Source organism: Ochlerotatus camptorhynchus, unplaced genomic scaffold (assembly GCF_037179485.1).
Source record: "Ochlerotatus camptorhynchus isolate MF236.1 unplaced genomic scaffold, CSIRO-AGI_Acam_v1.1 ptg000205l, whole genome shotgun sequence".
Taxonomy (NCBI): Eukaryota; Metazoa; Arthropoda; class Insecta; order Diptera; family Culicidae; genus Ochlerotatus; species Ochlerotatus camptorhynchus.
In genome coordinates this window covers 187797-212259 of record NW_027040695.1, presented here as the reverse complement: position 1 = coordinate 212259, position 24463 = coordinate 187797, and the positions used below count along the sequence as shown (strand labels likewise).

The following is a 24463-nucleotide window of genomic DNA, read 5'->3' as shown; positions in this document are numbered from 1 at the left end:
ATGATAAAAAACACTCATGGCCGTGAGGATGGTCAAATTTCTGTTGCGGGAGCACAAGCAAAAAAAAAAAAAAAAAAACAAACGCAGATAACGACATCTCTTCTGAAGCTTGCAAACATGATGAATCATGTTTTCTTTCCCAATTTTAAAACTTCTCGGAAAGCGAGAAAACCACCAACCACACACGTATAACCGCCTGGAAGGCAGAGTGCCAGCGGTAATCAGACAAAAGCAGCCGAAAACTACTAAAGCGAACGCACGCACAAAACAGAGAGCAAACTTAAAACACAACCGTTTCCGAAGGGGTTCGAAACTGAACAGAACATGATTTAAAATGTCTCAAACATTGTTTTCCGTACATAAATAACATGAAAAAACGTTTTCACAACGTTCAAAAATTTTACCAAAACTGCTTTTTGAACGATTTTTGAGAATTTTCAAGTATCCATAATTTAAAAAATTCCAAAAGTTTGCATTTTTCATGAGTTTAAAAAAAATACCATAAATCGTACATGCACATTTTGAACTACCGTAAACGGGGTATCTTTGATAATGCGGGTTACTTTGATAGTTATCAAGTCAAAAATATAATATTATTGGCACAGTTCAAAACCGGAAAACCCCACACGCGACAATCGATTTTACTCTTGTTCTGTATATTAAACATAGTGTCGGACGTAGTGCGCTGTATTCGCACAATAATGCGCACTATGTCCGACGTCATGTTTAACGGACAGAACGAGAGTAAAATCGAATGTCCCGTGTGGGGTCCAACTTGACAGACAATGATTAAATTTACTCTCTACACTATTTCCGAATTGGAAACATTGGTTCTATTTTGTAGCTAGAGTATTACCATAGAGGTAACTCTAAGACCAGAAGTTCCCGAAGAAACAAGCTCAACTATTTGGCTCAGCTCTGGTATTATCTTCGGTCCCAAGCTAATCGATTCACCCCTCAAAACATAGGAAAATCCACTAAACCCTCATTTTATCTGTCAAACTTTCATCAAAACAAACATAGTGTAGTACTGGAATTTATACTAGAATGGAGTACGTTAATCGGTTTGCTTGTGACCAATAGGCTAGTCAAGTAGTGAGACAATTTAAAATCGTTAGTTTCGAATTGATTGTTGGTATTACCATTGATTAAATCATTGCCCATAGGAGAAGGTTGAATTCCAGCGAGGTTTGCCAATACTGGACTTCGAACTTCCTGGGAAAGTTAAATCAAATCGTGTTATTCACGTCCACTATTTTGCAATCTTTCTTCCAGCGGTGACAATATTAGGCACTCACCGAGACATGTCCCACAAAAGCAAGCAACCAGGAGGTGTAGCCCTGATTGACCGTATCGAAAAAAGCAAAGCGATTGCCAAAATGCAGCGCAGCACAACCCAATTATTAGCGCACGCTGTGCTCTCTAAAAGGGGACTGCCCAGACAACCAGAAGTCGTATAACAATGTGCAGACACTGTCGTAAATTGCTACAGTTTAAGTCAAAAGCGCATATAAGAATGGCATGCTTCGCATTATGTTTAAGTTAAATCGTATAGAATACAAATTTCCGACCTATATGCGATGATTCATTTTTCCGTCGTACTGTATCACAAATCAAATCGGATAACATCGTAAGACTTTTCAAAGTGAATTTGTTATTACAGATTAAATCGCATATGATGTTAAATCTACTCGTTTAAAATTAAATTAGAATTTGCACGTATATGGCCTCCACTTTTGTACGTATAAGCCATTTATTTGCATTCTATACGATTTGTTGGTTTGTATATATGTTTGTATATCATGAAAACAACTTTGAATATACGTGCATTCTGGTTGTCTGGGTGAACATCTAGATGAACATGTGAAAAGGGCCAATGTGTCAAATGTAAACAATTACTTTGAAAAACGATATCTAGCGGATTAAAACTCATCCAGGCAAACAAACAGCGGCATGTGGTAAAGGACGTTTGTTCTATCAGTTGGTGTAGTAAGTTTTTGTGAATGTGTTGTCATTCGTGAGAAATCGACATTTAATGCACATTGCTTGCAGTTGGCTCATTGACCGTTTTCACATGTTCGTATAGAAATGTGCTGTTATTGTTAACACGTAGATGTCTATATTCTATATGTCCAAATAAAGTTTCATAACTTTATTGGACTCCATTAGCTCAGCCGGTAAAAGCGCAGCTACAAATTTTTTTGCACTTCCAACACAATTATACTAATGCAAAAATGGTACAGGCATTGAAAGCTCTCAATTAATAACTGTGGAAGGGCATCTAGAACACTAAGTTGAGAGCACTCAATGAGCTAATATCCGATAAGCAATAAGCTAGAAATACGAGAAGAAGAAAAAGAAGAACTTTTTTGGATTTGTAATCCTTTAAAAGCTTGACAATCGCTATTGTACCCATTCAATTTACTATCGAACAATAGTACTGAAAACAGTGAGAAAAAGGATAAGTTTACAATTTTATTTTCATACTAAGGCACAAAAACTCCAATTAAAAGTAACTTAATAATGGACACGTTTGTATTAAACTTTCTCATTATTTTAATTATCCTCATCGTGAACAATTCATGAAATCTTTACATGGTTACATGGTTACATGGTTGACGTTTCAAATGGGACCGTGAGTTATATACTTGCTTTCGAGATTAGGTTCACAATATAGAGAACAACTCTTGAACTTGTATCACGTTTTCCAGAACTAAATCATGATTTCAGTTTACGTTTTCATGACTTCTGTTGCCGTTACCGGTGTGTGGCGTACGCTAGCGTAGGCGTTACTTTTATTTGTAGAGCGAAAATCGCCTTATTCCGAAAATCGTGAGTTGAGGTTGACCAATTTCGGAACGGATTTTTTCCCGTATAACAATTTGATAAAAACTGAATTCACAAAAAAATAAGTTAACCTTCAACCCGTCAAATTACGATAAGATCAATCAAAAATTAATACTCTAGCATTCAGGCTAAGGACGGGGTGTCCTGTGCTGTACGAAGAAGTTTTCTTCATTCCGTTCGATCTATACCTGCAAGTCTGCGGAAGGCTGCAGGTTGCCTTTCACCTGATCGATGCACCTTGCGTACTGCGCGCCTCTTCTTCTTGTTCCAGTCGGGCCGCTATCATGAACCACCTAGTCGTCATACGAAATTCTTACGACGTGCCCAGTCCACCGTAGTCGCCCAATTTTTGTGATGTTGACTATGGGTGGTTCTCTCAGCATTCGGTGCAATTCGTGTTTCATTCGCCGTTTCCACTTTCCGTCTTTTATCTGCACTGCACCGAAGATGGTACACAACACTTTCCGTTCGAAAACACCAAGGTAGGTCCTCCACAAACATTGTCCAAGTCTCGTAGCCGTAGAGGTCCGCTAGTCTTATCGACGTCTTGTAGATAGTCAACTTCGTGGAGTGGAGAATTTGATTCAATCGGAGCGTCCTCTGGAGTCCAAGGTAGGCAGGTTTCCATGCTACAATGCATCTTTGAATTTCTCTGCTGGTATCATTATTGACAGTCAAGGTGGGAGGCTAACATTATCTTTCCTGGAACCTCTTCCACTCATGTATTTCGTCATCGATGCGTTGATGGCAAGTACAATCCGCCTAGCTTCAGCCTTCAGTCTGATGTACGTTTCCGCCATCAGGTTCTGCGCCTATCAATGTCATCGGTAAAGTCAAGAAGGTGGATGAACTTCTTGGAGATCGTGCCTGTCGTTTCTATCTTCGCTCTTCTTATCCCACCTTCCAACGCGATGTTAAATATCAGACCGAAAAGTTCGTCACCTTGCCGTAACCTCCTTCGAGATTGAAAGGGACTCAAGAGTGTTCCCGATACTTGAACAACGCACATCACTCGATGTAATGTCGCCTTGATCAATCGCGTCAGTTTATCCAAAAATCCGTAGTCGTGCATAATTGTTGATCTCGATCGATTGAATGCCGATTGGAAATCGATGAACTAATGTTGTGTGGGCACTTGCCGAATCGTGAAAATTTGGTTCATGGTAGTGTGCGCACCCATGAATCCCGTCTGGTATTACCCGACGTACCCTCTTGCAAATGGCGACAGGTGGTGGCATAGAATTTGGGAGAGAAGCTTGTAGGCTGCGCTGGTAGTTACAGCAATCCAACTTGTCGCCCTTTATGTAGATAGGGCACACGACCTTTGATCCACTCTTCCGGTAATAACTCCTCCTCGCAAATCTTGAAAATTATCCAATGCAGCGCTCTATCCAGTGCATCACAACCGTATTTGAATAGCTCACTAGATAGTTTATCAACAGCAGCTGCTTTGTTGTTTTTCAGCCTTCTTGGAGATCACAGGGGCCTGTCGTACTCGTGCTCCCAGATTTGTTACCGTACCTTCGTTCTCTGTTGCATCGCCGTTGAAGTGTTCGACGTATGTAGTACTGCTTCCACCTCTCAATCACGTCATACTCTTTCGGGAGAAGGTTACCCAAGTTGCACACATCTATCACACAAAGTACCAGCAACTTGATTGTAACTAAATTAGTCCTATAGCTGTTACCTCAACCGGTTTGCAATAAGTGTGATACTATGGAACGGTCCAATGACATATTTTCAAACCATCCGCATCTTTTTTTTCTAATCCTACTGTATAAGTTTCAGCGATACAAAATCCAAGACTTACATACAAGACGAAACTTGATAATCGATACAATGTTAAAATAGAGTTGATAAAACAAATAAAAAGCAAAATTCTTGAATACTATTTCAGGATCAATTTAAAAATTCAGTTTTGAATTTCTATTCTAAATTATGAGTCAAAACATTCCATTGACAAAATTATGGTAAGTTTTTTAGTAAGTCCAATGTAAATATTATTTTCATTTTCTGTCTGACATTACTCAGTTTTTGGTCACGACGGGGAGGGGGGTCAAATATAAATTACGAGGGTCAAATACTTTGAATGAGAAATATCTAGATACGATTATTGAGCATTAAAGCAAACGGGTAGGGTCCACTATAAACCTTTCTTATTCTGCCCCTTCAATATTATGTACTGACTGTTCAAGTTATAAAACGGACATCAAAGCTGTGATTTTTTGAATTTTACATTGTATCCGTGTTGTGTATTCAGGATATGTATGTATACAAAAAATCAATATTGATATAAATTAAAACTATAATTTGCATTAAAGAGCCTTTCAGTATAAGGCTGGTTTGCCTCTGAACAAAATATATAGATATAGGCTTTAAAACTTTTGCACAGCCGCTTCCGGTATGGCATCTCACTCATCCTGCGTGCCTCCAGTTGCTCCAGGGCCAACGCCAGAGACTTTCATCCTGGGTGGCTGCATGCTTTGCCTTGATTGCTGTCAGTGATATGTCGCACCTTCAATGACTGACTAGAGGAGGCTTCTCTCACATACATAAATTGTAATATCTACCTAGATTTTTACAATCAGGTATGATTGATTTTCTTCATGATTGAAAATTTTATTTATAGCTAACCTTTACTTAAATGAGTCAAATGTGAACAGAATTTTTAGTTTGGAAAACTAAAATATTTCTTATATTTAATATTCATGTTCTAAAAGATTTATATTTTCTGTTTTTAGTAAAATATTCATAAAATATCCAGCGTTTAGATTCCATTAAACTCATTGTTGTTTAAAATTATTTTGATTGTTATTGTTAGAATTCAATCAAAACTGATGGATTACATTTGTATACTCTCTTACTGTATTCTACCTCACCTGTTAACATATTAATCGAGTAGATTGAACATTGCTTTATAGATTTGCGAACTACATATATCCACCAAACTAATAAATCTATCAGCAACGAACAATACAGCAATCTTCGAAACAACTGAAACACACCTCGTTTAACCACACTTTCAAATAGATCCCTAAGGAAACAAACAAAGAAATAAAAAACACACAAAAAAAACGAGAAAAGTCCAGAAGACACACTTTGAACAAACTAGGTATGGGAAAAAGGGGATACAAATAGGATAAATGTACACATGTTCAATTTAAAAATTGTCGTTCCGCTAGATTTTCTCCTTTTCCGTATCTCTCGATGCTATTTTTCCGTACGAGTCCTCCTTCACCTGCTGCTGCCACTGCTAGCACGCGCTGTCTCTTTCACTCACTCTTTCCTGTGTGGCTAGATAACGAGAGCGCTTGTCGTTGACAACAATGGTGCAAACATAAGGACCCGAGCATTCGACCAAAACCTCCTCAGAAGGATCCGTCGTCCTGTCAGGCAGGAGGGGAGTACACAAGTGGCAGGATAAACTCAACAATGGTCCTCGATTCTGACAAATCCTTACAACCATATCGTCAGGAGCTGGAGGGCGGGCGCGGTGATGCATGTGACTGGTAGCGAAGGGTTTGTTGTGTATCGTTTCGATGTTGCTGCTCCAAACATTGGATCAATTTCTCCAATCTCCGAGAACTCTTGGTCCCGGTGGTGGCACCCCGAAGGAAACGAAGGAAACATTCTCCTTTCCGGCTATCGGATAATCAGCAAGCCCTCTCGTCCTGTTTAGCAACAGAGTCAATGAACGAGAGCACACTACACTGTAGGGTTCAGGTCGTCGGTGCCGGTGCATGTTTTCCTTGCTAGCTTCGTTAAAGCAAAGGACAATATTCGAAAAAGTATCGCTCTCATTAGAAAGGACGATTTTTCCACCTTAAAAAGGGAGAGTTGAAGGAGAGTGTGCTCCTGGTTTTCAAGAATTATGTCCAGGGACGTAATGAGGAGATGAAAATTGGAGGAAAAATTCCGAGGTTTTCCATTGAACGGAATGCTCTTGAACACCTTGAATACAGTTTGCACACTAAAGAAAGCAGAACAGACAATATGTGAGAGAAAGAGAGAAGCCATCGCTTTCCCCACCTTAACTTCGAAAAAAGGCGGAGCTTGCTTGGCAATGATTTTTCTCTTCTCTCTTGTGCACACTTGCTTTTCGCCTGGTTGCCACTGCTTCGTGTCTCTACTTTGTGCAATTGATCATAAAAAGGCGTGTTCTTTTGCTATGTAAAGCGTTGCGATTGGTCCGTTCCCAACGCCCTCTTGCCATTATCTCCTACATTCGGACCGGTTTTGCCAGTTCGACCCTTCGGTTGCATACAAACAGACCGGAGACTAGTTTTTCGATATTGTAATTCAGTTACTGCTAAAACGTGAACAAGTGCGCATCGTCGCTACGCAGAAGAAACGAGATTTTTTCGCTGTTGGAGTTTCGTCGCGTGCTCACTCACGGGATTGTTTTGATTTTTCCGCTCTCGCATTTGCAAAACCCGGCGAAGCTGGCTGCCGGGAAAAGCGTCGCGCGTGTGTCACCGACGACGACGGAGGAAAACTGTTGACGAGGTGTGGGTGTGTGCGAGTGGTGGACGGCCGGTGTGCAGGAGTGGGCCAGGAAAACAAAAAGGAAAAATCTCTGTGAGCCACGAGCAAGTGAATGAGGTGAATACACACGAGCGGCATTGTTCTTGTTCTTTTTCGTGTGTTCAGTGGATTACTAGGATCGGGCTCGTGGAAACTCGAAACACTCAGATACTCGCGACGTTGGCACCGAACCCAGTGAAAAAATAGAAGCGCAGTGTGCTGATATTTTCAGTTATTTACAGTTTTTTGTTTGTTTGCCGGAATATTCGTTTTTGTGTTTGTTGTGTTACACGTACTCCAGCACACATAGGAAAGCAGAAGAGCCCGCTTTTTTTGTTGATGTTGTGCTTCGGATGAAAAATATTTGAACAAGTAAAACTGTGTTGTAAGGACATAAAAGACAATTATTATTGATGTTGTAATAAAACATTTTCAATTTCTGTACCGACATTGTTTTGCTGTCTGGAATGAAACACTGAACTTTTTTTTATGAAATCGGAAGAAAGTGAAAAAAGTGTATTATATATATGCAGTTTTTCGTATTACACAAGTGAAACCAACAATGAACATGGAGAATTATGAGTGATTTTCAATTACGATCGGCCTTCGAATGACAAAATTGAAAGAACGGAGCCTGCTGTAGTATATGCAGAGTAGTAGTTCAGTGACCGAACAGGAAACACTGAAATCATGCTGGTTCCGGCAAGCATGATACATCTTAGCACGTCGGGCTGTCCCGAAGGTTGCAACGGTGTGTAGTGGAAGGATCGTACGTAGCCGGAAGTCAAGTGTAATCGACAACAAGGCAACATACCACTCCTATGCGAACCCTTGAAAATCGTCAGCGGTCCTGTTATGTTGTGTTTGATTCTTATTTGCTGTTCTGACTAGTGAAATGATGTAATTTATTCGTTCGTGAATGGATACCAAGTTTCGGCGAATGTGACACAGAAGAGTACAAGTGAAGAGATTCTGTTTTTAAGTTTGTACCTGTAGGATTTAGTCTTTAAGTTCGGTGGAACACTCCGGCCGTAGGTTCCAAACTGTCTCAACATTGTCAGTATAATCATCATCGCATTCTCCAAAGTAGAGAGTGAGGACGGAAACGTGCTCACAAACGCTCTCTCACCGGACGACGTTAGATAATATGGCCGCGTATGCTCAATTTGGTTACACATATCCGTCGGCAAGTCAGGTAAGTTATGGGCTGGTGCTAAAGGTATCGAAAAGAACCTATTTTAAGGTTATTATGTGACAGGAGCCTCCCTTAGCTCAGTGGACAAAGGCGCAGCTACAAAGCAAGACCATGCTGGAGGTGGTTGGGTTCGATTCCCGGTCCGGACTAGGAAATTTCCGGGTTGGAAAATTTCTCGACTTCCCTGTGCATAAAGTATGATTGTACTTGCCACACAATTATACCAGGTACAGGCATAGAAAGCTCTTAATTAATAACTTTGGAAGTGAATCTAGAACACTAAGCTTAGAGCACGAGATAAGCTGATATGTGATAAGCAATATGACCTAAGGTTGAAATTCGAAGAAGAAGAAGAAGATGGGTCAATTATGTTTTTTACTCGAAATTTGTCCAAATGCTTACACAAATAAGACACATTGATTTGGATCAACAATGATGTACATTTTTAGTTTAAAGACCTAAGTGTCATATTGCCAAAAATGAGATCTCACTGTACATGTTTTTAAATATGTATTGTGTTATCTTAGAGAAAATTTTCCTCATCAGCTCTAAAATTCATGGTCGTTTTCATTAAAAAGACATTTCCTGAGGCTAATATCAGTAACGATAGAAAAGCTCATTATGTGGCTTCTTTCAAGATGATTTACAATTTTAAAATTATTATTGAATATGAATACTGGCTGACTGATTCTGTTGAGCTTTTTTTTTGTAGGATCAAGTGGAGCAAGGGAGATTCTGATTGAAAAACTAATCATCAATCTATACTTGATCAGGTTTAATAACCTACTTAAACATGAGTAGAAGTCATGAGAGTCCAATTGCGCAGTATGAATTATCATGCATACGATATATTGATCTATTTTTCTTCCTTTTCGTTCGACCTTTATGTTTATGTAAATCTGTTGTTTTACGTTCACACTAAGAAAAACTGATGAGAATTTCGGTTATCTGAGATCATCATAGCGTCAGATATTATTAATAATATTTTATTGGTCTCGTTGCGCTTTATTTTACATGACAACAAACGTTTACGTTTGATCCACCATGTCAAAGTTGAATTCCGTTTCGTGTTAAATGCGGACTCGGATTACCTCTTAATCCCGTCCCTGTTTTGATGATCTGCAAAATGTATGCTTAGAGTCGTGTTGATTAAGTCTGATGTCGACATCAAAGCAGCCGGACATTCTCAAGATTTCATCCGAGGATAATACTGATTCGACTTTACCACCATTAGTGTGTGCTACAGCCTCGTGCACACATTACGCAACGCATGGAGGGGGGTCAAGCTTGCGTTATTTATTGTTACATAGGTGGGAGGGGAGTAATGGGAAATGCTACGTAACAGATTGGCCAAAGGGTAAAACTTAATTATCAGCTATTGAAAAAATCCACGTGTGCCTTGTTTAAGCTTTCAAACTATTTGAACTTGCCATAACAAAAACTTTTCAAACTGTGATTTTAAATTAAATTTTGGAAAAGGAGGACGTTACGTACTTTTATGGATGGGGGGGGGGGATGGTTATTTTCAAGCGTTACTTATTATTAGGGGTGCGTTCACCTTTAAATATGTGGGTGGGACAAGGCACTAAATATGGTCTCATATACCTTTTGAATATTTTTGGAATTATGTAATTCAGATTTTTAATTATGTTCCCAGGATTGTATCTGGGTGGGGCAAAGCTTTGACTGCCCCACCGGTCCCACCCACTTCTCGTGCCTCTGTTTATTGTTACAAAGGGGGGAAGGGGGTACAAAGTCTGGACTTTTTGCGTGTACCGTGATTGGAACGAAATGTCAGATTTTCAAGGATTCAATATTTTAAATTTGTTCAGTAAAGTGTCAGTATATATTTCGAAACGTGCACACATTTAGAAGGTAGTTACAAAATATTTTTATCTGTGTATACTTTGTTTTGTTCTGAAGTAGTTACTTATATTTTTGACGTTGTTGTTCAACGGTGTCGTGAAATAATAGGGCAGCCTACACAGCATATATTTTGTATTAACATTTGTTAAGCATTAATTTCATTAGTTCAAACATACATCTTTTCAGCTATTATTCGAAACGAAAACATTTGGGATAATCCATATATTTACATATATTATGCAATTTTACATTAAACTCTGTTAATAGGCATTAAGTATTGTGTTTTTGCTTGTTTATGGAATGCATGATCGTTTAAATATCGACTTTAATCTTGTTATTCTAAATTTAAAAACAATCACATATTTTTATTTCAACATATTTTTAAAGGTCTTTAAAATTTAGCAAAACAATCTGGTTGAGCTGGAACTTTACGCCAGCCCTCATTATGTCATAGATGATAATAGAGAGTTATATTATTGCTGCATTCGTAGACACTTACCCTTGTCACTTAACAGTTGTGGTTACTTGTATGCACCTTATTTCAGTCACAATCAAGTTGCAGCAACCTGTTTTGATAGATGTGTGTTGCTTGGGTTAAAAATGACCAGACGTGACGTGACGTGACGTGACGAAAATCATGAAACGTAAACAAACATGTATTGTAAAATTAAGTGAACCGAGTCCAAAACGTATACAACTCGTCGAAAAGTGTTATTGATTTAATTGATTTTAGGTTTTTTTTTCAAGTCATTACTACGCCATAAAGGGCGATCACAACTTACATGTGTCGGTCTCAGAGCATTTAAATTTACATGATTTTTTCTTGGTGTATATATTGTGCGGAAAGTTGTGTGTGTATGTTCAGTGCAGCTTAAACAATTCCTTGACCGAACCAGAAATCAAACCCGCCGTCTCCAACATTTATTTGCTTTTAACCGCCCCTTTACTGACTAGGCTATCGATTTCCAATGTATGGGATCAAGCGCAGTCGCTGCGCGTCTTATTATGAGCTTTTAATGCAGTAGGGGTACGCAAAAGGAAATGTTGGACATTGATATGCTACACAGCAAAAACTTTGTAAATCTACATGAGGCACATTATTGTATTTTCTGGCCTTAGTTGAAACATACAGCAATAAATCATTAAATCAAGTTTTTAATAATTGCATTGCATTTTACGTGCCAGTGTGTTTTTATATGGAAGTCCAAAGCTCAATTGAAATTAATTTTATTTTCAACGAACGAATGACGATATGAATTTATATGAACGTGTAAATTTCAGCATTAATCAATAGAATTTCATATCATTAAACGAATAACTTAATATTTAAAAACCTCATAGCTACTTGAAACTTACAAAATATTTTTATTTGTGTAGGGAGGCATCAGTTCGTGGGTTTATTCACCTAAAAGAGGAAAATTAATTGTTGTTTTCGGTTTGTTTACCGTGGACATAGTGTTCTTTACACACTTCCACAGTGTGCAATGCAATAACAGAATGGAAACTTGCGTGAGGTCTACAGCAGTTGTCGCTAGTGAATGCGGTAGCTTAGTGGCTACCGTTTCTGATCATTGATCTAAAAGTCGGGAGTTCAATCCCAGGCCCATCCCCTTCCTTGTAATTTGTCACTGTGCCTTATTCTATCCCCACTAGATTTAAATAAAACAGCTTTTACTGATCGCACCACACTGAATTCTGATCTAAAAATAATCCAATCCACTAACATAACATAGCTATTGTTACCGTGGCATTTGTGGGATGCAGAGGTAAATTCGGTTTCTAGTAACAACTATTATCAAACTAATGACCAACCTTCCCCTCACCAAAGACCGTGAGAGCGTGGCCGGCAGCGGTACTTAACTATAAATAGAATGAATCAGCGAACTCAATGTATAAGTCCGATGGATATATTTTCCCAATCTCTCCATCTATGTGGTTCTCTGTGCAATTTCACTTCTGATCAGTTAGTAATGGAGTAGCAATTACACAGCAAAACAATAATTTTAATTTCACATCAGAGTGGATGCACTTAAATCGTGTTAAAAATATGGTGTGATATTACTTGCTAAAAATGACAAAACTATCATTAACACTGCATGAACAGACATTACACTGCTTTTACTACATTTGTTCATTTTTGTGACCATAAAAATGACATGAGATTTTCGACGTGATTGATGTGCATCCTTTTGGATGTAACATTAAAATTTATTTTTTGCTGTGTACGACGTTCACGGTTTAAAAAAAGGCCAAGCTTAGTCGAGTAAATTTCCAACTTGAAACATGGCTAGCCTGAACTGGGAATTGAACCCACTATTTCTGGTAGGCCACAACCTTACGGAATAGGCTATCGGTTGGTCCTTATTAAGAATGTATCATGTTAAAAAATCAGTCTAGCGTTATTTGAGTCATGATAAGAATTATATCCAGCTTAACAAACACGCTAAGACCTTGTACAGACATACACATCACGCCGTTGTACTGCTTTAAGCTAGTACCTCAAATTGTACTTTTTCAGACTCTAAATTAAAGGTGTATAATGGTGCTGCTTTGTACACAGCAAAAAATAAATTTCAATATTACATCCAGGAGGATGCACTTCAATCATGTCAAAAATCTCATGTAATTTCTATGGCCACAGTAAAAGCAGCGTAATGTCAGTTCAATCACTGTATTAATGATAATTTTGTCCTTATATAAATATTACACCATATTTTCGACACGATTGAAGTCCATCCACTTTGATGTGATATTAAAATTATTTTTTTGCTGTGTATGTCTGTCGGTGGTGTAATGAAATACTAGCATGGTTGATTTCCTAATTTTAACGAAACATATTTGGAATTACGATTATGTGATTTGTTTTTCGTACTAAGTACCAGTGCTACCGACGCTCCCACACCTGGACCTTACCCATTAACCCATCAACTACGAAAAAGACATGTACATTTCAGTTCCCTGAGACCGACACATGTAAGCGGCCCTTTTGACATAAGAATCAGTTGAAAAAACGAGAAAATCAATTAAATCAAACGTTCTCTTCGGCGAGTTGCTAATGTTTCAGTTTGAGAACACTTTATTTTACATGAAATGTTTGTTTACGTTCCAAGATTTACGTCCAATATAGATTACGTCTCGTGTAAAAGTAGTTATTTCTAAGTGTGTAGGATTGAACCCAGGCCCTTTGGAGTGCGAGGCAGTCAAGCTTACCACTACACCACCGGCGCCACTATGTGGAATTATTGAAAGATAAAAGTCTAATGCGTGGAGGAGATGACTAAATTGAGACATTACTGTATAATTTAATGTTTGGAAGCCCTGCACAGTTCGAAAAAGAGAGTGTTAATTTATATTGATATTATGCACATATATGGAGCGTTATCTATTACACAAATTTGTATGCAACATGTCATGCATGTTCTTAGTTTAGGTGAACAAAAATACAAGGTCACAATCAATAAACAACAATAATACTCAGATATTTTTTTTCTGTAAATATATTAGGGAGTTCAATACAAGGATTTTGCTCGGCAGAACTTAATAGGTTCCAAATAAGGTGCTGATAAATCTCCCAAAATTTAAGCTCATTTGGTAGCGGTCTCATACTGCCTTTGAAGATTATATGGGAATTACCATGAGAAAAGGGAACGTTTTGTTCTCTCGTTCTAGTATTTCGGCATAGCTTGATATATGAATTTAAGTGAAATTTTCTCAGCTTCAACTTTGCTCAAGACCACTTTTTGATTGAACATCAACATTGTAGCCAAATGAGTTCAAATTTCGTGGAAATTACCAGAACCTGATTTGATTCCGTTGACCTGGGTGGATCAAAATCTATATTGTGAAACACTCTCCCACATAGTTCGAAAAAGTGGCGTAAATGTCTGTTAAATATGATGCACATAAATGGAGAGTCATGTATCATACAAGTTATGAGATAATTCTTGAAATATTCCAAATATTGAATGCAATCATTGATTTTTGTAAATTTCTGCGATATATAGCGCACACTATATTTCGTGTAAATTTAAACGCGATATCCCATAACTCAGGCACGTACAAGCTGTCAAGGAAATTTTTTCGTTGTGTGTTACAATTATACACAGGCAAAAAAAGTAGTGTAAATTTCCGTTACTATGATGCATGTAAATGGAGCATACAAGTTTAGATTATAGATCGTGTAAATTTATGAGACATGTCATGCAATATCCCATATAGTGTATGCAACTGTCCACTTTTGTTTGCAACATTTCTTGCAAGTTGCTAGTTTACGTGAAAAGGAAGTTTACATGCATGAATGTTTGCATGCATGGATGTTTACATCGCCAGTAAAATTCTAAATTGTTTGGTGTGTAGCTTAAAATTAAACGAGGGGATATTTTACGCGATGGTGAAATTTCAGATTTTTGTTCTAGTACTGGTTATTCTGGTAGATTAGGCTTCACTTACTTTCTCAATATTTTGCTATATTCAAACTACACAGTTCGAAATAGTAGTGTAAATTTCTGTTCAATATGATGCACATAAATGGAGCGTCACATATCATATACGTTTACATTATATATCATGTAAAGTTATGACACATTTCATGCAATGTAGCAAATATTGTATACAAAAGCCCATCTTTGTAAACAACATTGTTTGCAAGTTACTCGGTTGCGTGAAATGAAATACAAGTCTACGTGAATGAATGTTTACATCACAATTAAAATTCAGAATTTTTATCGGTGTAGAGTTCAACAACTTCCAATGACGTTAATACTCAGTTAATGCTCAATCAAACATTTTAAAAGCTATTTAAGTATAAAGACTTTTTCATACGGTCCAGACTTCTTTGTCATATTTATTTTCGCCACAAGGGTGTGCATATAATTTTACGAAGCATCCAGCTACTGTTAACGAACAAAACCAAAAATAAACAAAAGACAAGCATTCTCCATGATACAGGAATGGAATCCTTTCAAGAACTCTTTCGGGTAACTAAACCGAAGAAAAAAAAATATCGCAAGTCTCAAGTCGCCAACTGTCAATATTGATCTGCAATTGCAACCGCAACCGCGACAATCTCCCGAAAAAAATGTCGCCCATGTCATCGTGGTCCGGGTTCGGGGAAGAATCTGCTAAGAAAGCAACCCGAGCAAATACTTTCAAGATGAAAAATTACACTTTTTCACACACCTCAAACTGCGACGAAGGCGCGATCGGCATCGGAAGCAGCAAAACATTTAACATATTTATTTAAGGGCTCTTGTATGTTTTGGGGCGCGTCCCATTTATGGAATCCACGTTTCCTCCGCCAATGCGATGACATCATGTGTCAAATCAATGGCAGGCATCCTGTGCTGTGCAAGTGCCCACTGATGATGAGTCGATTCATACTCAATGAATTTGGCTCACTGACGCCTGCCGAATGGGATCTATAGTGTATGTCATCATCATGCAACATTAACCTTGACTGGACCATCATCGCCCGGAGGTAGGATACAAGGGAAATGGGCACCAGATAAGAACAAAAAAATCAGTTCGCAGCTAGAGATTTTGCCGTCTGCCTTTTTTGTTGATCTTTTTTTTTTTTTGGACAGTCTGTTGCTTCAAGTCTCAATATATCTCACGTCACATACTCTCTGAAAGCATACGGAGTCGCGCGAAGCACCCCGTTGTTCCGAAATCCAAACTCCGGCATCCGCTCTCCGTCGCCAGACGGTTCCTGTATCGTCGTCTGGCCGCACATATTTTTCGCATCACGTTACACCCCGTCGTCTTGTCACTCTGATCTTCCCTTCTCTGTCTTTTCCCTGCCTAACGAAGGAAAGCCATCCCAAGAAAACGTTTATGAATGCGTTTTGAGTCTGCTCCCGTTTTCGTCATTATTGGGATTATTTATTATGATTTGATTAGGCACTCTAATGAATTTTCGAGCTTCTTGGGCGCGAATCACTACGTTTCGAAGCTTGGCAGAGCTTTCTGATCGCCTCACCCTCTTTCCTACCAGAAAAGGGAAGATTATTTCGAACTCAAGTCGCGTCCGTCGTCGCTTTTTTTTGTTGTATGTGCTGCTTATGACTAGCTCCTGCCGCGTTTTTCACGTTTTGTGTGCGTTCGCGTCGCTGGCTTAATATAAATATTTATCAACTTAAACATTGATAAATTAATTGTAAATTAATTAAATTGATTTGTACGTGATTTTAACGAGTTTTTGTACGATCTGGGTGTGCTGTACGACCGGTGCGGAGAAGCATCACGAAAAGAGATTCTGGATGAAGTGGTTTTCGCGGGTACGATCGGCCTGTTGAATATGTGTTGATTAGCCATGGGGCGTATGCACGGATTTGTGTGAACATTTATAGATTTAAATGATTTGTGACTGTATTTCAAACATGGTATTGTCAATAAAATATGTACCGTACCTTTGCTAATGCGGTTAACTTTGATAGTTGAATATAATAGTTATATTTACTTCAAATTAGAAACATTGGTTCCATTTTGTAGCTTGGAGAGAGATAGAGAGTTTTTATGTAGTATGTTTTACATATTTTCTAAATATCTTTAAAAAAAATCTTGTTTTTCGCCTGATTGAAAATACACTCAAACAATCACTTATTAAATCTATGATCGATATAGTCATCACAGATGCAATGTTGCCTTCTTATTGCTTATTTTAATTCAGATTATATATTCATTCAAATTTTCAAATTTCTTGATCTAAATTGTATGAGATTCATGAATGTTCTTCAACATTCATCGTGTATTATCAAAGTTACATCAAAAAAATAAAACTGGTGTTCAGTCACAAGACACAAAAATAGTGAAAATGCAATAATATCCCTTAAACATATTACTAACGAATTCACTCAAGGATTATCAGTAATTGTTTTGAAATAATAATATTTGAAATCCAAAAGCAGTGGGAAACATCTCAGCGGAATAGTTAAATTTGATGCGGGTTTTCCATTGCTTTATAGGGAAACTCTTAATGTTATTTTATCAATACTATCATGCTTCTAACGAAAACACTCAATAGTATGATATCTGAAAGATGCCGATATATGGCTTTTAAAAAAATTTAGGGAGACTTGATCCCCGGATCGAAGTGACTTGCTTCTCTTTTGATAACAAGCATTTCGATAAACATTTTCACACACATTCCGTGATTAAATGTGTCACAACTTTTCGGGGATCAAACCTGAATTTTCAAGATCAAATTAATCTGATTAAATTATCAAAAGCAAAAGCGTCAATCCAATGATTACACAGTTCGAAAAAATAGTGTAAATTTATGTTACTATGACGCACATAAATGGAGCGTCTTATATCATACAAGTTTACATTATAAATCGTGAAATGAGATAGAAAGTTTGCATGCATAAATGTTTACATCACTAGTAAATTCAGTTTTTTTTTTTAATTCATTTGGTTCCACTCACTTTCCTATAAAAAATGTTCATCAAAATTATGAAATAATTAGATGTTATAATGACTGTTTGTTCTTATCAGTTTTAAGAAAAGGTTGTGAAGTATGTCAGCGATTGTGATTCACTCAGAGTAAGCGCACACGAATCATAAAATTGCTGATTGTGACCCGCTATAAGCAAAATTGACAGGCAAACACATACTTCACTACCTCTTCGTGTAATTACTCGCACAAAATATCATTATAATATCTAATAATTGCACAATTCCGAAAAACTTTTTTTTAAAGCGACATGAATTTTTAAATCGACATGAGTGTTTGGTCTACTTATTCAATGCTTTGTGTTGTGGGAATGTTATACGTTTTGGATCAACATACAAAACAGTTATTAAACATATTCATACTTGCAATACAAAATGGTTTCACCCTCAAAAATATATGTGTTGATCAAACTGATGCAAATTGCACCATAGGTTAACCATCTATTTGGACGAAAGATTATGGTAACTTGCCCGAAAAAAACGAGCAAACCAATCAAATGAAATTCTACCATCAATATCATATTATGCTACTGGTAAGCTGTGCGCACGTTGTTAACGCTATATTTGGCGTAAATTTACACGATATTCCATGCCAATTTAAGCGAAATTTCGCATAAATCACCAATGTTGTATGCAAGCTTGCAAACAGTTTCGATGATTTTTGCCAACTTTAGCTCAAAATTAAACGAGGGAAGATATTTCGCGATGGTGTATCATGAATTCAAGAGCTAATTTTAACTTCATGGTGAACAAGCTATTAATATGTTAACTTACCAATAACTTGATGAGATATAATTGCAGAATGTGACCTTAATTTGCTTTGATTTTTGCAATTTTTTTTATGACAACAACTGACTTTGCTATTACTCAGTTATGGTCCCATTGATTTTTTGATATTTACCTCTTATACACGCAATACCACGCATTACCATGAATGTTAGATGCATATAAGTTGACCATGCAGATACTGTCTACACTTTCGACAATATCACCAAGCTTTTTATTTAACATTGTAAAACGACGTACACACTTGCCTCGATTTTCTCCAATTCCCGTTCAGCAGAAAAAGCATGTGAAATCAAACTATCGTAGTATGAGCGTATCTTATACGCTTTTAGCCTATCCATCTTCAAAAGCATAGAGAGAGCAGTGGGAAGCACAGGTCTGCTAATCGCAACGTTCGTGGTTTGAGTCCTGTCGGCAACAAAATAAATTTCACTCATTAATACATTCCTCATTATTCGGTCTCCAATTTGGATCGCAGCTCGGTTTATCTCATCCTCCATTCATGTGGTCTCCACTAAGTAAATCTTACATCCTCCGGTTGGGTGTATCAATCAAACTTATATACACACTTTTTTTTTTAATAATGCGTGTATTTTTCCAGGCTCATTTGCTGTAGCTTTGCGGAGCCAATATTCATTGATTAGATTACAAAATTACTTAAAACTAACGTTAGTAAAGCGGGGGCCGATTACTCGCGGCTATCTCGAGGTTAGTGGTGACAAATTGTAACAAATGGATGCCAGGGTAGGGATTGTGAACGCAAGGTTTGGAGAGCAATGTGCTCTTGATCTCGAACTAAGTGACACTCTGATGAAAAAGACAAACATGGGGGTACACCGATGGGCAGCTAATAACTTGGGAGAACACAAGATGACACTAACTACTAAATCCTCAGATCTATCCGTTTTAAAAACACATAAATGAAATTCAAATAGTCGAGATCTCGGCTCGCCAAGACATCTCTAACGGGTATCGCGGGTTGTTTTCCTCGGGCCCTGAGGGATGTGGATAACTCAGATCTGGCAACACGGTGTAAGGTACACGACCAAACAACATGCTCGATATCGTGATAACCACTGCCACACGCACATAAATTGCTGCCTGAGAGCCCAATTCGATAGAAGTGCGAGTCTAACGAGCAGTGATTGGACATAAGCCTTGATATAACGCGTATAAAGTCGCGGCTCATGTCCAACCCTTTTTGTTCGACACCTGTGGGAGAATAGAATGTAACCATCTTTATATACACACTTAGAAATAACTAATTTTACAAGTGACGGAATCCATCTTTGACATAAAAGATGAGACGTAAACAAACATGTCATGTAATATTAAGTGCTCCGAGACTAAAAAGCTTGTTACTCGACGAAAAGTACGTTTGATTAAGCTATATTTCGCGTCTGTTATGACTCAAATTTATGTCAAAATTGACGCTCGTATATGTCACTCTCAGAGCACCTAAATTTACATGAGTTTTTATAAGTGTGTACATTTTTGACGTTCTGCTCTCCAAGTTAAACTTGCTATTGATTTGTTATTCTCGTCTACTCAGGATATTTACACGTATTTTTTCACTATAGAGCAATTCCACGCCAAATGACGAATTAATGTAACTCGACGTTCTTCGATTTGCATGAAACTTTGCATAATTGATTGTTATGGACGATCATTAAATTTTCTGCTAAAATGCGGCCATTTTGGATCTTGTAACTTTTAAATAAAAATGGCCACTAACCTTCTTCAATAAATTGTAGTACGAACATGTCACTTCTGATCGAATTATACAGAAAAATATACACTGATTTGTATCTGAGAAATATATATTTCATTATTTTATCATATTAAAATGTGTAATAGTTATATTATCATATAAAATACTGCTATTTACATTAAATAAATATGGGGTCGGCAGGGAGTATGCGAAGTCTAGGAAGAAATGATCATTGTAATTTTCTTTATCCTAAGGATTCGATTGTAATAGTTGCTTACCATAAGGATTCTTCTCCAACAGTTTCAGGGAGATTAAAGTGCTCTTCATACAAAAACCATCCTGTGGGAAGCTTTATAAGTAGTGTGAATTGTATTACAGCTATCTCCGAAGAACGGGCTACCCTCTGAGTTCTACTTACCGCTTTTTTGTGGCGGCTTTTCAACCAGTTCGTTTGATTTTTTGCGTGTGAGTAGAGTCAATGGAAAACAAATCACTCGAAAGAAGACAAGACAATCAGAGCGATTGGTTGAAACCCCGCTGAGAAAAAGCGGTTGGAAGAACTCAGTGAGCAACGCGTTCTTCGGGGGAAAGCTGTATTGGATTTTTTGGATCGTTTCGTTGGAAGGAGAATCCTATTTTCTTGCGGATTTCGCGTAAGTATCTCTGCTTACGGGTCCTCCCTTCCGTGTAGCATGATGAAATTTAATTATCTGGCTGAACTCAAACTGGGCACTCAATTTCATCTGGCTGAACTCAAACTGGGCACTCAATTTCATCTTGCTATTAAGAGTAGCCGCATACAAGACTAGATCTTCGAGGGGATGGTGGCTACCTTAAGTACATACATATAAACTAGTTTTGCATGATTCCATTTCAAATTCCCAACATTTCATTATTTAATTTCAGTACTTTTATTGTTAGTAGGGGGAAGGTGCATAATGAGCACCTTAAGTAAAATCCATATGTTTTGGTGACTTAATGGAATAAAATTTAATATTTTAGGTTTCTATTCTTCAATGCAATCCTTTTCGTTTATGATCAGATGATTAAAAGTGTGAAATTAGTTGATTTTGACCTTAAAAAAAAAATGCATTTTTCAGATTAGTTGACAACGGTATTTTAAAGGAACGGGGCAACTTGAGCACCCCCATGGAGCATAAAGGGCATAGCTACAAAAACGGGCAGTGGTGTACTTTTTAAAATTAAACGTAATAGGGTAGAGCGCTACTTCGTCGTAATCGCCCATTTCCGTTCTATCGATCAGAAAACATCAATAATATCAATGATTTCACCGTGCAAAAATCAATAATAAGTTTGTTTCGATGCGTTAGTTCATTAGCTATAACATAAATCCTGTTAGAGCGCATTGTATGAATATTTACGCTCATTGTTCTCAAAACAAAAGAAGCGCTCCTAGTGAATCCCCTTTTTCTACGTTTATCCGTAGGACGAAGAAAATCTAATGGCGTTTCAATGCATTAGGACGGAATTGAAACTCGTAGAACGAATTTAGAATCAAGAAGCATTATTAGATTTTAAGCAATATCTCAACAATTTGTGGCTCTTTTTCAAATCTAACGGTACGTATGGAAAGGTGAATAAATTTAGAAGTCATTTTTGAAAGAACTGTTTCATTTTTTGTTTAAACTCGTTCAGAAAACAGCAGCAACCATTGTGTTGTTCTCCTCATTGTTCTTCATCAGCAGTTCTTTCGGTCGATGCGTCGTCGACTTTAGAAAGCAACCGTTTCGTTATGAGTGTGTGAGTGTTGACCACGTTTTGCGTCCATTGCTGCAATGGAAGCGCATTGCCCCACGATGGCGTAACTGCCCATAGAATGAAACCACTGGAAGCGGCACCAGTTCTGATGGAGGAGGCTTTTTGGAAAAAACTCACTTCCAAGTTCCATAAAGTTCAAATAAATTTCCGACAGAACCTTCAAGTTCCATAAAGTTCGAATAAAGTTCTGACAGAACTTTCAAGCTCCATAAAGTTCAATTAAAGTTCCAACAGAACTTTAAAGTTCAAATAAAGTTCCGACAAAACTTTCAAGTTCTATTTATATATTAGAAATTTCCGACAGAACTTCATATTTTGATAAAGTTCAAATAAACTTTCAACAGTAATTTCTTCCAAAGCAACCAACTTCAGGCTCTTGAAGTTCAATTAAAGTTCCACAAAGCATCCCTAAGCACTTCTTAGGAACTTCAGGCATAGCTGAAAACATGGCCACAACAAAGTTCTGAACAAGTTACCAGTGGATATTTTTATCAACTTTAAAGTATCTTAAAAGTTTCGTGCGGAACTTCTTAGCACCTTTAAAGTATCTTGAAAGTTCCCTGTGGAACTTCTTAGCAACTTGAAAGTTTCTAAAAAGATCCGTCATAGCCCACATGAAGCAATCCGCACAAGTATTTTTTTGGAACAAAAATTGATGTACGTAAATATGAAATGATCAGTGGTTCAAAGAAATCAAAATTATTTTACTTATGCAGTGCATCAATATTCTATCCAAACATAAAAAAAAAATTAAAGAGGAATTTCCTGGATTCGAATCCGTGTCCTGGTATCGAATCCACTGCGCCACAAGTGTGTTGGAATACATTGCGGGCAAACACCAATGTACAATTCATCAAGGTGTTGTGTTTGGTATTCATGTCAGTCAGCTCACTTTAATATATCTCAGATGTCGTAGCGCTTCGTTCTGGGGCCCTCACGTAGAAGGACTGGGTTTAATTCTTCAAACAGCTCCAATACTACTACTAATACTGATAAACCAATACACTTCAAACCTTCTAAAAGCAGCTTCTAGCTTTCATAAAGACCTGACTTTAGAATTAACATTCATAAAAGTGCGAACTATAAATATAAAATTGGTGTACAGGACAAAAACCATTTTAAATTTATTTTCTAAAAGTTCCGTTCAAGTTCCACCAGAAGCTGTTTAGAATGCTCCTCAATTATGGTACCGGAACTTTCAAGTTCTGATAACGACTTAAAAATGAGGCTGCTTAGAAACCTATAGACCACCTTCAACCAAGCTGCTTAAGGCACAAATAGCCTTTTATCAGAACTTTTAGTTACTAGGGTAGTCTCGACGAGTACCATCGTTGCCCACTGGTCACCATAACCAGTCGAACTCCAGACAAATATAGAACCACACTACCGTTCATACTAGCGACAACACTCTGATGAAACAACGAAACCCCACCCCCAAGCTCCTCCCCTGATCCTATCCTTCGACAATGTACTCCTCTAACCTCGAGTAAGCCGCCAGTATTCGGCTTAACTATTCCTATTAGGCATAGAAATAAGTGAATTTTGAGACAAACAATGAACATTGAATAATCGGATCCTTAAAGCTAACGCGATTGAGAGTTCCAAATAAACGAACTGTTCATTTTTCTATACCTAGCGGCGCCGGTGGTGTAGTGGTAAGCGTGATTACCTCTCACCCCAGCAGGCCTGGATTCAATCCCAGTCGGCACCGCCGGGATGTTCTGAGGCATAACATCTCTGATCACGCCTTCCTTCGGAAGGGAAGTAAAACTGTTGGTCCCCGGTTCATGAGTTGATGGGTCGATAGGTAGGGTCCAGGTGTGGGAGCTGCCTCCCTCGCGTCGGTAGTATTGGTGCTCAGTACGGAAAACAAGATCGACGGAAAACAAACCACTGACTGTACTTGAGCAAGTCAAGTGCGTTAACCCCCCTTCCCTCCCCAACTACACAGAAAACATTCTGAATTTGTTATCGCGTAATATCTCCCTTCGTTTAATTTTAAGCTACACAGCTAAAAAAAGTAGCGTAAATTTCCGTTGCTATGATGCACATAAATGGAGCGTCATATATCATACAAGTTTACATTATAGATCGTGTAAATTTATGAAACATGTCATGCAATATTCCATATATTATATGCAAATGTTCACTTTTGTTTCCAACATTACTTGCAAGCTGCTAGTTTATGTGAAATGAAAGTTTACATGCATGAATGTTTACATTACCAATAAAATACAGGATTTTTTCTGTGTATAGTCGGCTTGAAATACGAAATTTCTTACAACCTTGTATGTAACACTGCT

General features: G+C 37.7%; 1 protein-coding gene across 3 annotated transcripts in view; it reads left to right on the top strand.

Annotated features, from left to right (window-relative positions):
• LOC135703024 (homeobox protein araucan-like) overlaps window positions 1-24463 on the top strand; it is a 232970-nt gene that overhangs the window by 98004 nt on the left and 110503 nt on the right. The window contains exon 1 of one of the 3 annotated variants that reach the window (XM_065224121.1): window positions 7155-8566. The exons of the other annotated variants lie outside the window; for them this stretch is intronic. Coding sequence (XP_065080193.1) covers window positions 8519-8566 — 48 coding nt within the window. The 5' untranslated portion in view covers window positions 7155-8518. Of the gene's footprint in view, window positions 1-7154; window positions 8567-24463 lie in introns of those variants that run through there. 3 annotated transcript variants of the gene reach the window in all.